Here is a 15,307-nt window from a genome sequence, read left to right on the forward strand (position 1 = left end):
CCAAATCTGATGAGCCGTTTATATGGGGGCTATACGTAAAAGTGGACCGATATGGCCCATTTACAATACCATCCGACCTACGCCAATAACAACTACTTGTGCCAAGTTTCAAGACGATAGCTTTTTTCGTTCGGAAGTTAGCTTGATTTCAACAGACGGACGGACGGACATGCTTAGATCGACTCAGAATTTCACCACGACCCAGAATATATATACTTTATGGGGTCTTAGAGCAATATTTCGATGTGTTACAAACGGAATGACAAAGTTAATATACCCCCATCCTATGGTGGAGGGTATAATAAAATGGTACAAATTATTTAAATTTAGCCGAAAAAAATTTTAAATCGTTACTAGAAAAATTGCGAATTTTTGAAAATATTTGATAACAAACGTTCCAGACAAGCATTATAATGCATTAAAAATCATAAAAAAAAATTTTTAAATTATTTTTTTGCCAAAATACCACAAAATTTTTTACTTCACATTCAAAACACTGAACTCGGATCACATGGAAAAAAGTGATGCAAATCCAGTGCAGCGGCTGTTGAAATGTTGGACATCTGTCCTATGACAAGCCCATGTTAAATGCATCGCTTCTGCGTCAATTTGTCACCACTTCCGGATCCAAAAAGAACATTTTCACTACTTTTCTGGCGACGCTTTTTTTACTGGGGACCTCATCAATAGCGAATCAGCAATGCAGAAATTTCTGCCTAAAAGATACTGCAATCGCAACCTAACGTGTACGCCTTTTGTGAATATATTTGGAAGTTATTTCCGAGTATATGCATGTAACATCCAAAAATGGTAATATGATAATGGATGGTTTTAATTTTCACTACCAAATGCCTCTATAATATTGTGGCCAAGGTTGCTACTAGTGCCAAAAATAATCTACCAAAATTTGAAGAAAATTTTACAAAAAACTACCAAATTTAAAAAAAAAATATTTTGAAATTTTTTATTAAAATTTCGCAAATTTTATTACTTTAGCAAAATTCTGTCAAAATTTTATTTCTAAAGAAAATTTTGCAAAATTTTATTTCTATAGAAAATTTACTAAAAATTTTATTTTTATAGAAAATTTTCTCAAAATTTTATTTCTATAGTTAATTTTCTAAAAATTTTATTCCAACAAAAATTTTTCTCATAATTTTATTTCTATTAAAATTTTCTCAATTTTTTTTTCTTTCAAAACAAATATTGTCAAAATTTTATTTCTATAGAAAATTTTGTCAAAATTTTATTTCTATAGAAAATTTTCTCAAAATTTTATTTGTATAGAAAATGTTCTCAAAATTTTTTATCTATAGTTAATTTTCTAAAAATTTTATTCCAACAGAAAATGTTCTCATAATTTTATTTCTATAAAAATTTTCTCAAAATTGTTTTCTGATAGAAAATTTTCTCATAATTTTATTTCTATAACAAATTTTCTCAATTTTTGTCCTATAGAAAGTTTTGTCAAAATTGTATTTCTATAGTAAATTTTCTTAAAATTTTATTGCTATAGGAAATTTTCTCAAAATTTTATTTCTACAGAAATTTTTTTCAAAATTTTGTTTCTATAGAAAATTGTCTCAAAATTTTATTCTTATAGAAAAATTTCTCAAGATTTTATTTCTTTAGAAAATTTTCTCAAGATTTGATTTCTATAGAAAATTTTATCAAAAATTTTATTTCTATAGAAAATCTTCTCCAAATATTATTTCTATAGAAAATTTTCTCAAAATTTTATTTTTATAGAAAATTTTCTCAAAATTTTATTTTTATAGAAAATTTTCTCAAAATTTTATTTCTATAGTTAATTTTCTAAAAATTTTATTCCAGCAGAAAATTTTCTCATAATTTTATTTCTATTAAAATTTTCTCAATTTTTTTTCTCATCGAAAATTTTCTCATAATTTTATTTCTATAACAAATTTTCTCAATTATTTTTCCTATAGAAAATTTTCCAAACATTTTCTCAAAATTTTATTTCTATGGAAGATTTTTTCAAAATTTTATATCTTTACAAAATTTTGTCAAAATTTTATTTTTATAGAAAATTTTGTCAAAATTTTTTTTCTATAGAAAATTTTTTCAAAATTTTATTTCTATAGAAAATTTTGTCAAAATTGTATTCCTATAGAAAATTTTGTCAAAATTTTATTCCTATAGAAAATTTTCTCAAAATTTTATTTGTAAAGAAAATTTTCTCAACATTTTATATCTATAGTTAATTTTCTAAAAATGTTCTCATAATTTTATTTCTATAAAAATTTTCTCAAAATTTTTTTCTTATAGAATATTTTTTCATAATTTTATTTCTATAACAAATTTTCTCAATTTTTTTTTCCTATAGAAATTTAAAAATTTTCTCAAATTTTTATTTCTGTGGAAGATTTTCTCACAATTTTATATCTTTAGAAAATTTTGTCAAAATTTTATTTCTATAGAAAATTTTGCCAAAATTTTATTCCTATAGAAAATTTTCTCAAAATTTTATTGCTATAGGATTTTTTTTCAAAATTTTATTTCTATAGAAAATTTTCTCAAAATTTTATTTCTTTAGAAAATTTTCTCCAGATTTTATTTCTTCGAAAATTTTGTCAAAAATTTTATTTCTATAGAAAAATTTCTCAAAATTTTATTTCTATAGAAAATTTTCTCAAAATTTTATTTTTATAGAAAATTTTCTCAAAATTTTATTTCTATAGAAAATCTTCTCAAAACGTTATTTCTATAGAACATTTTCTCAAAATATTATTCTTACAGAAAATTTTCCTAAAAAAACACAATCTTGAATTGAAAGCTTTATTCACAATTCTTCACATTTCACCATTAAGCCATACCTCCCCTCAACTACAGGGATAATTTAATGCCTTCGGTAAGAAAAGAGTATATGACAAAAATTATACCAATATGGACATGACCAAACTAGCACAGAGCCTAAATGAGACAATTGTGCACGCATTTCATTCCAATGTCAAAAGAAGCATTTAAATGTTTCTTCTGTAGTCCAAAGGTAATTGTGTGGCAAACAGCAATACGAAACTCTTGAGTGGACAAAATAGGAGGACTTTCTTTACTTGACCCCAGGCACGTACATAGATACCACATTGAGATAATGTTGTGTGTGTGTGTTGTTGTTTGTTTCTGGCACATCAATGAAGTCACATCTTGCCGAAATATACTCCAGACGCAAAGGTATGAATGTCATGTTAGACCTTTTGGAAGCACAACAACAACAACAAAAACAGTGGCCAAAATGACCAAAGTGTTATGACACTATTGTTGCAACATTTTCAGAATTGGAATCTTCATCCACTGCCACACCAGAACGTAACACATTGCTCGAGAAGTGTTATCCAAATTCATGAAGATAGTCCCCTTGGGCGGGACTTCATGAATTTTCCCAGCCACTGTTATACAGATGGTATTCTGACACAATCGTTGAACACATTTTGAATATTAAATTTTGGCACTCACATAAACGACACACAAAAAAATTCCCAGACTACATGTCTCCTCCATGCGATGATAATGCTGGATTAAATTCTCACCCCCATCCCAAATCGGCCTTGCTTCCATAGCAGAGAGGACAAGTTTGGGGGTGGGGTGGTGGTAAATGTGGAAAATTGTTGGGATGTGCCAAATGTTCGCAATGTCGGAAATGAAACAACAATCATGTAGGGGTTTTCGCTTTCACTTATGAATGGCATTCAATTTTTCTTGATAGGATTAAAGACTTAACGATGCAATTCATAGAATATGTACATATTGTTGAGGTCATTTTGATATTTATCAGTAATCACTTTACTAAAAAAACACACAAAATAGTGCGGAATCTATTAGCATCCACTAACCCCGCTCCAGGTTTCATTAAAACACATCGGAAAGCCATTGGTCAACGTAAAGTGTGGGGACGCTGAAGGTACTGGAGGAACATAGGTTTTCCTGGAAATCAGACGGATGAAATTTTGCTAAAATTTTGTTTCTATTGAATATTTTCTTTTCTATAGAAAATTTTATCAAAATTTTATTTCTATACTAATAAAATTTTGTCCAAATTTTATTTCCACAGAATTTTTTTTCTAGACTTTATTACATTAGAAAACTTTTTCAAAATTTTATTTATATAGAAAATTTTGTCAAAATTTTATTTCTATAGAAAATTTTGTCAAAATTTTATTGCTATGGAAAATTTTTGTCAAAATTTTATTTCATTCGTTTTGTTTTGTTATTGTTGGTTTTTTTCTTTCTTTTAATCATTGTTGTTTTTTTTTTCATTTCAGCTTAAAACCATGCATTGACTAAACTACAAGTGCAGCTTAACCAACAGAGGAAAAGTCAATGCATGGTTTTAAGCTGAAATAAAAAAAACAACAACAATGATTAAAAGAAAGAAAAAAAACACAACAATAACAAAACAAAACGAATGAAAAAAGAGGAAGCACGCTCAAAATAAACCCAGCCAACTGCACTTAAATCGATGATTTGACGGTGGCACAGGAAAAGAGATATATTTGTTTCCAATTTATTTCGGCATAAGCCGGCTATCATGTAAAACCTTTTTTTCGGAAGGTTCAAGTGTGGTTTACTTTTTGGTTTAGTGAACTGCCTGAATTTATTCGGATAATTGGTTGATAATTTTGCTGCAAGTAGAGGATGCTGATGAGGAATGTGGTAATTCCGAAACGTGCGTCCATCCAACCATCTTGCAGTCTATAGGGCTTTGCCCAAATAAATTTGACAAACATTCTTTTCCTCTGTTGGTTAAGCTACACTTGTAGTTTAGTCAAGGCATGGTTTTAAGCTGAAATCAAAAAAACAACAACAATGATTTGAAAAAAAAAATATGTCTATAGAAAAATTTGTCAAAATATTATTTCTATAGAAAATTTTGTCAAAATTTTATCTCTATTGAAAATGTTGCCAACATTTTATTTCTATAGACAATTTTGTCAAAATTTTATTGCTATAGAACATTTTCTCAAAATTTTACTGCTATAGAAAATTTTATCAAAATTTTATTTCTATAGAAAATTTTGTGAACATTTTACTTCTATAGAAAAATTTGTCAAAATTTTATTTCTATAGAAAATTTTGTCAAAATTTTATTGCTATAAAAAAATGTTGTCAAAATTTTATTTCTATAGAAAATTTTTTCAAAATTTTATTTCAATAAAAAATTTTATCAAAATTTTATCTCTATAGAAAATTTTGTCAAAATTTTATTGCTAGGAAAATGTTGTCAAAATTTTATTTCTATAAAAAAAAATTTTTCAACGTTTTATTTCTATAAAAAATTTTGTCAACATTTTATTTCTAAATATTATTTTGTCTAAATTTTATTTCTATAGAAAATTTGTCAAAATTTTATTTCTATAGACAAATTTGTCAAAATATTATTTCTATAAAAAATTTTGTCAAAATTTTATTGCTATAGAAAATTTTGTCAAAATTTTATTTCTATAGAAAAATTTGTCAAAATATTATTTCTATAGAAAATTTTATCAAAATTTTATCTCTATAGAAAATGTTGCCAAAATTTTATATCTATAAACAATTTTGTCAAAAGTTTATTGCTGTAGAAAATTTTCTCCAAATTTTACTTCTAAAGAAAATTTTGTCACAATTTTACTTCTATAGAAAATTTTGTCAAAATTTTATTTCTATAGAATATTTTGTCAAAATTTTATTTCTATAAAAACAATTTTGTCAACATTTTATATCTATAGAAAATTTTGTCAAAATTTTATTTCTATAGGAAATTTTACCAAAATTTTATTTCTATCGAAAATTTTGTCAAAATTTTATTTCTATAGGAAATTTTGTCAAAATTTTATTTCTATAGAAAATTTTGTCAAAATTTTATTTTTATAGAAAATTTTGTCAACATTTTATTTCTATAGCAAATTTTGTCAAAATATTATTTCAATACAAAATTTTATAATAATTGTATTTCTACAAAAAATTTTGTCAAAATTTTATTGCTATAGAAAATTTTTTCCAAATTTTATTTCTATGTAAAACTTTGTCAAAATTTTATTTCTATAGAAAAGTTTGTTCAAATTTTATTTCTATAAAAACAATTTTGTCAACATTTTCTATAGAAAAATTTGTCAAAATTTCATTTCTATAGAAAATTTTGTCAAAATTTTATTGCTATAGAAAATTTTGTCATAATTTTATTTCTATAGAAAAATTTGTCAAAATATTATTTCTATAGAAAAGTTTATCAAAATTTTATATCTATAGAAAATGTTGCCAAAATTTTATTTCTATAAATAATTTTGTCAAAAGTTTATTGCTATAGAAAATTTTCTCCAAATTTTACTTCTAAAGAAAATTTTGTCACAATTTTACTTCTATAGAAAATTTTTTGAAAATTTTATTGCTAGGAAAATGTTGTCAAAATTTTATTTCTATAGAATATTTTGTCAAAATTTTATTTCTATAAAAACAATTTTGTCAACATTTTATATCTATCGAAAATGTTGTCAAAATTTTATTTCTATGGGAAATTTTATCAAAATTTTATTGCTATCGAAAATTTTGTAAAAATTTTATTTCTATAGGAAATTTTGTCAAAATTTTATTTCTATGGAAAATTTTGTCAAAATTTTATTTCTATAGCAAATTTTGTCAAAATATTATTTCAATACAAAATTTTATAATAATTGTATTTCTACAAAAAACTTTGTCAAAATTTTATTGCTATAGAAAATTTTTTCCAAATTTTATTTCTATGTAAAACTTTGTCAAAATTTTATTTCTATAGAAAAGTTTGTTCAAATTTTATTTCTATAAAAACAATTTTGTCAACATTTTATATCTATCGAAAATTTTGTCAAAATTTTATTTCTATAGGAAATTTTATCAAAATTTTATTTCTATAGAAAATATTGTCAACATTTTATTTCTATTGAAAATTTTGTCAAAATTTTATTTCTATAGCAAATTTTGTCAAAATATTATTTCAATACAAAATTTTATAATAATTGTATTTCTACAAAAAAAATTTGTCAAAATTTTATTCCTATAGAAAATTTTTTCCAAATTTTATTTCTATGTAAAACTTTGTCAAAATTGTATTTCTATAGAAAATTTTGTTCAAATGTTATTTCTATAAAAAAATTCAGTTCACATTGTTTGCTATAGAAAATTTTGTCCAAATTTTATTTCTATGGAAAATTTTGTCAAAATTTTATTTCTATGAAAAATTTTGTCCAAATTTTATTTCTAAATATTATTTTTTCTAAATTTATTTCTATAGAAAATTTTGTCAAAATTTTATTTCTGTAGAAAATTTTGTCAAATTTTACTTCTATAGAAAGTTTTGTCAAAATTTTATTCCATTTTTTCAAAATTTTATTTCTATAGAAAATTTCGTCATAAATTCATTTCTATAGAAAATTTTGTCTAAATTTTATTTCTATAGAAAAATTTGTGAAAATTTTATTTCTATAGAAAATTTTGTCAAAATTTTATTTCTTTGGAACATTTTGTCAAAATTTTATTTCTATGGAACATTTTGTCAAAATTTTATTTCTAGGGAAAATTTTGTCCACATTTTGTTTCTAAATATTATTTTGTCTACATTTATTTCTATAGAAAATTTTGTCAAAATTTTATTTCTGTAGAAAATTTTGTCAAATTTTTTTTTTCAAATTTTACTTCTATAGAAAATTTTTTCCAAACTGTATTTCTTTAGAAAATTTTGTCATAATTTCATTTCTATAGCAAATTTTGTCAAAATATTATTTCAATACAAAATTTTATAATAATTGTATTTCTACAAAAAATTTTATCAAAATTTTATTCCTATAGAAAATTTTTTCCAAATTTTATTTCTATGTAAAACTTTGTCAAAATTGTATTTCTATAGAAAATTTTGTTCAAATGTTATTTCTATAAAAAAATTCAGTTCACATTGTTTGCTATAGAAAATTTTGTCCAAATTTTATTTCTATGGAAAATTTTGTCAAAATTTTATTTCTATGAAAAATTTTGTCCAAATTTTATTTCTAAATATTATTTTTTCTAAATTTATTTCTATAGAAAATTTTGTCAAAATTTTATTTCTGTAGAAAATGTTGTCAAATTTTACTTCTATAGAAAGTTTTGTCAAAATTTTATTCCATTTTTTCAAAATTTTATTTCTATAGAAAATTTCGTCATAAATTCATTTCTATAGAAAATTTTGTCTAAATTTTATTTCTATAGAAAAATTTGTGAAAATTTTATTTCTATAGAAAATTTTGTCAAAATTTTATTTCTTTGGAACATTTTGTCAAAATTTTATTTCTAGGGAAAATTTTGTCCACATTTTGTTTCTAAATATTATTTTGTCTACATTTATTTCTATAGAAAATTTTGTCAAAATTTTATTTCTGTAGAAAATTTTGTCAAAAATTTTTTTTTCAAACTTTACTTCTATAGAAATTTTTTTCCAAATTGTATTTCTTTAGAAAATTTTGTCATAATTTCATTTCTATAGCAAATTTTGTCAAAATATTATTTCAATACAAAATTTTATAATAATTGTATTTCTAAAAAATTTTATCAAAATTTTATTGCTATAGAAAATTTTTTCCAAATTTTATTTCTATGTAAAACTTTGTCAAAATTGTATTTCTATACAAAATTTTGTTCAAATGTTATTTCTATAAAAAAAATTCATTTCACATTGTTTGCTATAGAAAATTTTGTCCAAATTTTATTTCTATGGAAAATTGTGTCAAAATTTAATTTCTATGAAAAATGTTGTCCAAATTTTATTTCTAAATATTATTTTTTCTAAATTTATTTCTATAGCAAATTTTGTCAAAATTTTATTTCTGTAGAAAATTTTGTCAAAAAAAATTGTCAAATTTTACTTCTATAGAAAGTTTTGTCAAAATTTTAATCCATTTTTTCAAAATTTTATTTCTATAGAAAATTTTGTCATAAATTCATTTCTATAGAAAATTTTGTCAACATTTTATTTCTACAGAAAATTTTGTCAAGATTTTATTTCTACAGAAAATTTTGTCTAAATTTTATTTCTATAGAAAAATTTGTCAAAATTTGATTTCTATAGAAAATTTTGTCAAAATTTTATTTCTATAGAAAATTTCGTCAAAATATTATTTCTCTACAAAATTTTATAATAATTGTATTTCTACAAAAATACAAATTTGTCCATATTGTATTTCTATAGAAAACTTTGTAAAAATTTCATTTCTATAGAAAATTTTTTTCAAATTTTATTTCTATAAAAAAATTCAGTTCACATTGTTTGCTATAGAAGATTTTTTTCCAAATTTTATTTCTATGGAACATTTTGTCAAAATTTTATTTCTATGGAAAATTTTGTCCACATTTTGTTTCTAAATATTATTTTGTCTACATTTATTTCTATAGAAAATTTTGTCAAAATTTTATTTCTGTTGAAAATTTTGTCAAAAAAAATGTTTTTTAAAATTTTACTTCTATAGAAAATTTTGTCAAAATTTTATTTCAATAGAAAATTTTTTCAAAATTGTATTTCTTTAGAAAATTTTGTCATATTTCATTTCTATAGAAAATTTTGTCTAAATTTTATTTCTATAGAAAAATTTGTCAAAATTTTATTTGAAAATTTGGTCAAAATTTTATTTCTATAGAAGATTTTGTCAAAATTTTATTTCTATAGAAATCTTTGTCAAAATTTTACTTCTAGATTTTATTTTGGCAACATTTTATTTCTATAAAAAATTTTGTCAACATTTTATTGCTATAGAAAATTTTGTCAAAATTTTACTTCTATAGAAAAGTTGTCAAAACTGTATTGCTATAGAAAATTTTGATGGAATTCTATCAACTGTGGAAACCGTGGTTATATCATCTATTCTTGGAATGTAACTACAAACAACCTTCTGGTGTGCATTAGTAAAAAGAGGATACAAGTGGTGTCATATTCAGAAGATATGTTATTAGCAGTTAGGAGAAATTTCCCATCTAAAATTAGAAATTGTATGTATATATGTATATAGAGAGCCCTACGAATAACTGAGAAATTGTGACGATGGACAATGGTGTAAATAGCGTAAAATTTCCAAGCTTACCTAGTTTGGACAAGTGGCTGAATCTTAAGCTTTAAAAAGGCAAGGAAAGCCACAGAAGCTATGTACTCGTGCCAAAAGGCAATAGGGAAGAAGTGGGGACTAAAAGCACTAACTTACATTAGATATATAAATTGATGATTAGACCTATAAAAAATTAATTGAATATTTTTTTAATTTAAATATTTTCATAAATATAAATTAAGATTTTTAACATAAAAAAAAATTAAAGGTAATATTTCCATGATGTAGTTATTTCGAAATAATATGGATGAACTTATTTATACTCTAAAGTACTCGACACTTTTGTTCACCTATATCATCTACATAATCTCTGTAGTTAAATCTAAATCATATTCAATCCAATGTATAACCTTAACTCTCTGTGCACTTTCCATTGTGATACTCATGATGGTGCCCAAACTCCCGAAGAACGGGATTATATTTTGAATTTCAAGAAACGCGTTATACAATTTATGCAAAAATGGGTTATGGCCGTGCGACATGCGGCGTTTGATGAACCCAGTGTCTGTGATTTTATAGAAGATTTGGCCGCAGAAGTTGAAGCTGATCCAGAGCTGCAAGAGGAAACCAGTATTATACACAATATCCTAACACAAATGGCACGCTATCAGGATGATCGAAATCAAAATGCGGGACAAAAATGGAAGTTGCCGCCAAATGGGCAGCCAATATGTTTATTTAGTGGAAATTTGACACCATCGAAAACAGTGATACGACCGGATGATGATAGTAAGTAGAAAAACTAAATCGATGTTTGGAAGGGAGAAGAAGATTTTGGGAATTTCGAAGTTTTAGAAGAAGTCACATGGGAATAATTGAAATTGTAGAAATGTTGATATTGACATCGTGAAGGTTGAACTTAATGTACTATTGAAATATCAAAAAATTTGAGTTATCCAAAAACAATCGGTTTTTTCTTGGACCGAAAATACTTTTTCAAGAATAAAATAATGATAAAACTGGCGTTGATTTTTCATTATTTTATGAACTCATGGCAAACAAAAACTCAAAGTTGTAAAAACAGTATTTGAGCAGATTTAAAATCAAATAAATATAATCTGGAATAATATATAATAATATATATAATATAAATATAATCTGGAATATATAACATATAAGTATTATTAACTATTCCACCCTAGAGTACGTATGAATAATATTAATTTTATTTAGCCACCAGAGCGTATGCGTATTCATGATTATATCCCCAATTGCGTTTAAGTAATATTAAATTACATTGCTTATCAAAATAATTGCCACAATAAATCTCTCTTCACAAGAAATCAAAACAATTTGAAAGCACTGCAAATTGCATCGTGAACTAAAATGGGACCACAATATAGCTTCAATTGATTTTTGATTTATTAAAAAAATCATAAAATGTTTGATTTAGTGTAATTTTATTTAGCCACCAGAGCGTATGAGTATTCATGATTATATCCCCAATGGCGTATAAGTAATATTAAATTACATTGCTTATCAAAATAATTGCCATAATAAATCTCTCTTCCACAAGAAATCAGACCAATTTGAAAGCACTCCAAATTGCATCGTGACCTACAATGGGACCACAATATATCTTCAATTGATTTTTTATTTATTAAAAAAATCATAAAATGTTTGATTTAGTGTAACTTCAATTTATCACTATGCAATCGACAAAACCCCTATTTCAAATTGAAAATAAAATTGAGGGTCGCCCTACTGATAAAGGATGACTATCCATAGTTGAGTAGATTTAAAATCCGATAAAAATAATCTGGACTAACGTATAAATATTATTAACTATACCATCCTAGGGTACGTATGAATAATATGAATTTTATTTAGCCACCAGAGCGTATGAGTATTCATGATTATATCCCCAATGGCGTATAAGTAATATTAAATTAGATTGATTATCAAAATAATTGCCATAATAAATCTCTCTTCCACAAGAAATCAGACCAATTTGAAAGCACTCCAAATTGCATCGTGACCTAAAATGGGACCACAATATAACTTCAATTGATTTTTTATTTATTAAAAAATCATAAAATGTTTGATTAGTGTAACTTCAATTTATCACTATGCAATCGACAAAAACCCTATTTTAAATTGAAAATAAAATTGAGGGTCGCCCTTCTGACAAAGGATGACTATCCAGAGTTAAAGAAATTTTAGTTGAGTAGATTTAAAATCCGATAAAACTAATCTGGACTGACGTATAAGTATTATCAACTATACCATCCTAGGGTACGTATGAATAATATTAATTTTATTTAGCAACCAGAGCGTATGCGTATTCATGATCATATCCCCAATGGCGTATAAGTAATATTAAATTACATTGCTTATCAAAATAATTGCCATAATAAATATCTCTTCCACAAGAAATCAGACCAATTTGAAAGCACTGCAAATTGCATCTTGAACTAAAATGGGACCACAATATAGCTTCAATTGATTTTTTTATTTATTAAAAAAAATCATAAAATTTTTGATTTAGTGTAACTTCAATTTATCACTTCGCAATCGCCAAAAACCCTATTTTAAATTGAAAATAAAATTGAGGGTCGCCCTATTGACAAAGTATGGCTATCCAGAGTTAAAGAAATTTTAGTTGAGTAGATTTAAAATCCGATAAAAAAAAATCTGGACTAACGTATAAGTATTATTAACTATACCACCCTAGAGTACGTATGAATAATATTAATTTTATTTAGCCAACAGAGCGTATGCGTATTCATGATCATATCCCCAATGGCGTATAAGTAATATTAAATTACATTGCTTATCAAAATAATTGCCATAATAAATATCTCTTCCACAAGAAATCAGACCAATTTGAACGCTCTACAAATTGCACCGTGAACTAAAATGGGACCACAATATAGCTTCAATTGATTTTTTATTTATTTAAAAAAAAATCATAAAATATTTGATTTAGTGTAGCTTCAATGAACACTTTGCAATCGAAAAAAACCCTATTTCAAATTGAAAATAAAATTGAGGGTCGCTCTATTGACAAAGGATGATTATCCATATTTAAAGAAATTTTATTTGAGTAGATTTAAAATCAGATATAAAATAATCTGGACTAATATATAAGTATTATTAACTGTACCATCCAAGGGTACGTATGAATAATATTAATTTTATTTAGCCCCCGGAGCGTGTGATTATTCATAATTATTTCCCCAATCGTGTATTATTATATTAAATAATTCTTTTTTAAAAGCAAAAGAATTGCCATAAAAAATCTCTCTTTCAAAAAAATCTTCGATTTCGAAGAAGTCAAACAACAGCATTGTGTAAACTCTTAATTTAAACAAAAATCTGATATATACCATTGTGCACTCTCTTAATCTATCATCAATTTAATCATTTGTTATTGTCTGTATTTAAACTCCTTTCACTCACACACTCCATCAATGTTCTGCTTGATTTCCCACAGTTATTTTCCGTGTATACTGTGCTGACCACACCTACTGCACGTTACGTTTCCCCTTGCATACAACGGCGGAAATAATTAAAGCCTGTGCTGCTGACAAATTGCAATTGAATCGCGGCCCAGAAGATTTGAGTTTGGTCGAAGTGAAATCGAATGGTGAACGTTCACTCTTCAAGGATAACGATGTCAGTATACCCACAGGCTTAAGCCTGAATGGAAGGCTTTTTGTATCTGTAAAGGATCACATCGATGGTTTGGTATGTTATCAATGGCATCTCAGGCAAATTGTCGGTGTCTGTGTTCGAATGCGTTCCATGGCTGTCAGGATGCCTGTAGTCATCGCACTAACAATGCAGTGTGGATATGGATGCGTTCAACACAATGGCATGCAAATGACTTTTTGATTGAAAATTAATGTTGTTCTCTCTTTGTTGCTGGTTGTTTTGGTATTTATTTGTAGACTCCATTACCAGAGCAGGAAGGAGCCACCGAAGGCATTGACATGGATTTGGAAATGCTCAGCACTAAGGAGTTGGCCTATCACATTACCATATTCGATTGGGATCTGTTTTGGGCTGTACATGAATATGAGCTATTGTATCACACCTTTGGACGGCATCATTTCGGAAAGGTAAGTTGGCCTAGCAAAAAAAAATTGCACAAATTGTGAAAACAATCTAATCTCAATTAAAGTCAATTTTTTGTACAATAAAAATTTGTTACACAAATAAAAATTATTTCAAATTCCACCCAGCGATTTATGCAAAAAAAAAAATTAAAAACTAAAGTTATATTTTAACATGCATATGGAAGCGATTAACTTATCTGTGACAGAAACATATGTTTTTTTTTTCGAACTATATAAACGTTTTACAACTTTTACTTATAAGTGGGATGAGTGTGGTAATTGTGGCTGTCTGTTACTACAGATATCCGAACACTTCCAATAGTCACGAGGGCCTGGGTATCAAGATTAGCCACCTAGTGTGGAGAACAACCTGACTTATTTTTAGATACACGTCTTTTAAAGGTTGGACCCATCTAAATAGATTCAATCCATGTCCATTCATTTAATATATGTATGTATGTATAAAAATCTTCTTTAATTCTGAATGAAAATCATGATTAAGACTACCAAGCGTATAAGTGTTATTATTTAATTTCCATGAGAGCGTATACTTTATAGTAACTACCAAAATGAAATAAATTGTACAATGCCTATGGCAATACCTTTATTCCAAAATATATAAACAAATATAATTATACTTAGTTGAAATTCTTTACGAAAAGTTTTTCTACAATTCTGCGATTTTCTACAATGGTGCAATTTTTTATCACACTTTACTTCTCGTAATTTCAATATGGAAAATAGGAATAAAAAATTCGATTTTTAGAGTAATCGTGTTTTTTTTTTAGTCATATTGTACTTTGAATAATCTGCAAATTCGACAAATCGATTTTTTGATGGAAAAACTAAATTTCCAATTATCGAATTCATCGGTAAAGGCCAAAAACCACCTTTTTGAAAAAATTCTACTTTTCCATACAACATTTTTTTTTAAGTTTATTAGAGTTCTAAAATTTTACTTTTCCAAATTTTTGTGATATTTCCACCAGAGGAAATACTCTGAATGCAACACTATTGCAACAACATTCTGAATAGCGCATACAATGTATTGTATACAATACTGCAAGAAAACATACCTATTATCAGGTACTTGTTGGACTACTGACCGTATGACTATTGTTATTATTTACATTCCATGAGAGCGTATAC

The 15,307-nt window shown here is 25.3% G+C and overlaps 1 protein-coding gene across 2 annotated transcripts in view; it reads left to right on the forward strand.

Annotated features, from left to right (window-relative positions):
- Epac (Exchange protein directly activated by cAMP) overlaps positions 1-15,307 on the forward strand; it is a 388,669-nt gene that overhangs the window by 351,769 nt on the left and 21,593 nt on the right. For both annotated transcript variants that reach the window (XM_075309958.1, XM_075309957.1), the window contains 3 exons: positions 10,465-10,826; positions 13,534-13,787; positions 13,991-14,161. In XM_075309958.1, the coding sequence (XP_075166073.1) occupies positions 10,465-10,826; positions 13,534-13,787; positions 13,991-14,161 (787 nt within the window). The remainder of the gene's footprint in view (positions 1-10,464; positions 10,827-13,533; positions 13,788-13,990; positions 14,162-15,307) is intronic.

The sequence above is a fragment of the Haematobia irritans genome, chromosome 5 (genome assembly GCF_050003625.1).
Source record: "Haematobia irritans isolate KBUSLIRL chromosome 5, ASM5000362v1, whole genome shotgun sequence".
NCBI classification, from domain to species: Eukaryota; Metazoa; Arthropoda; class Insecta; order Diptera; family Muscidae; genus Haematobia; species Haematobia irritans.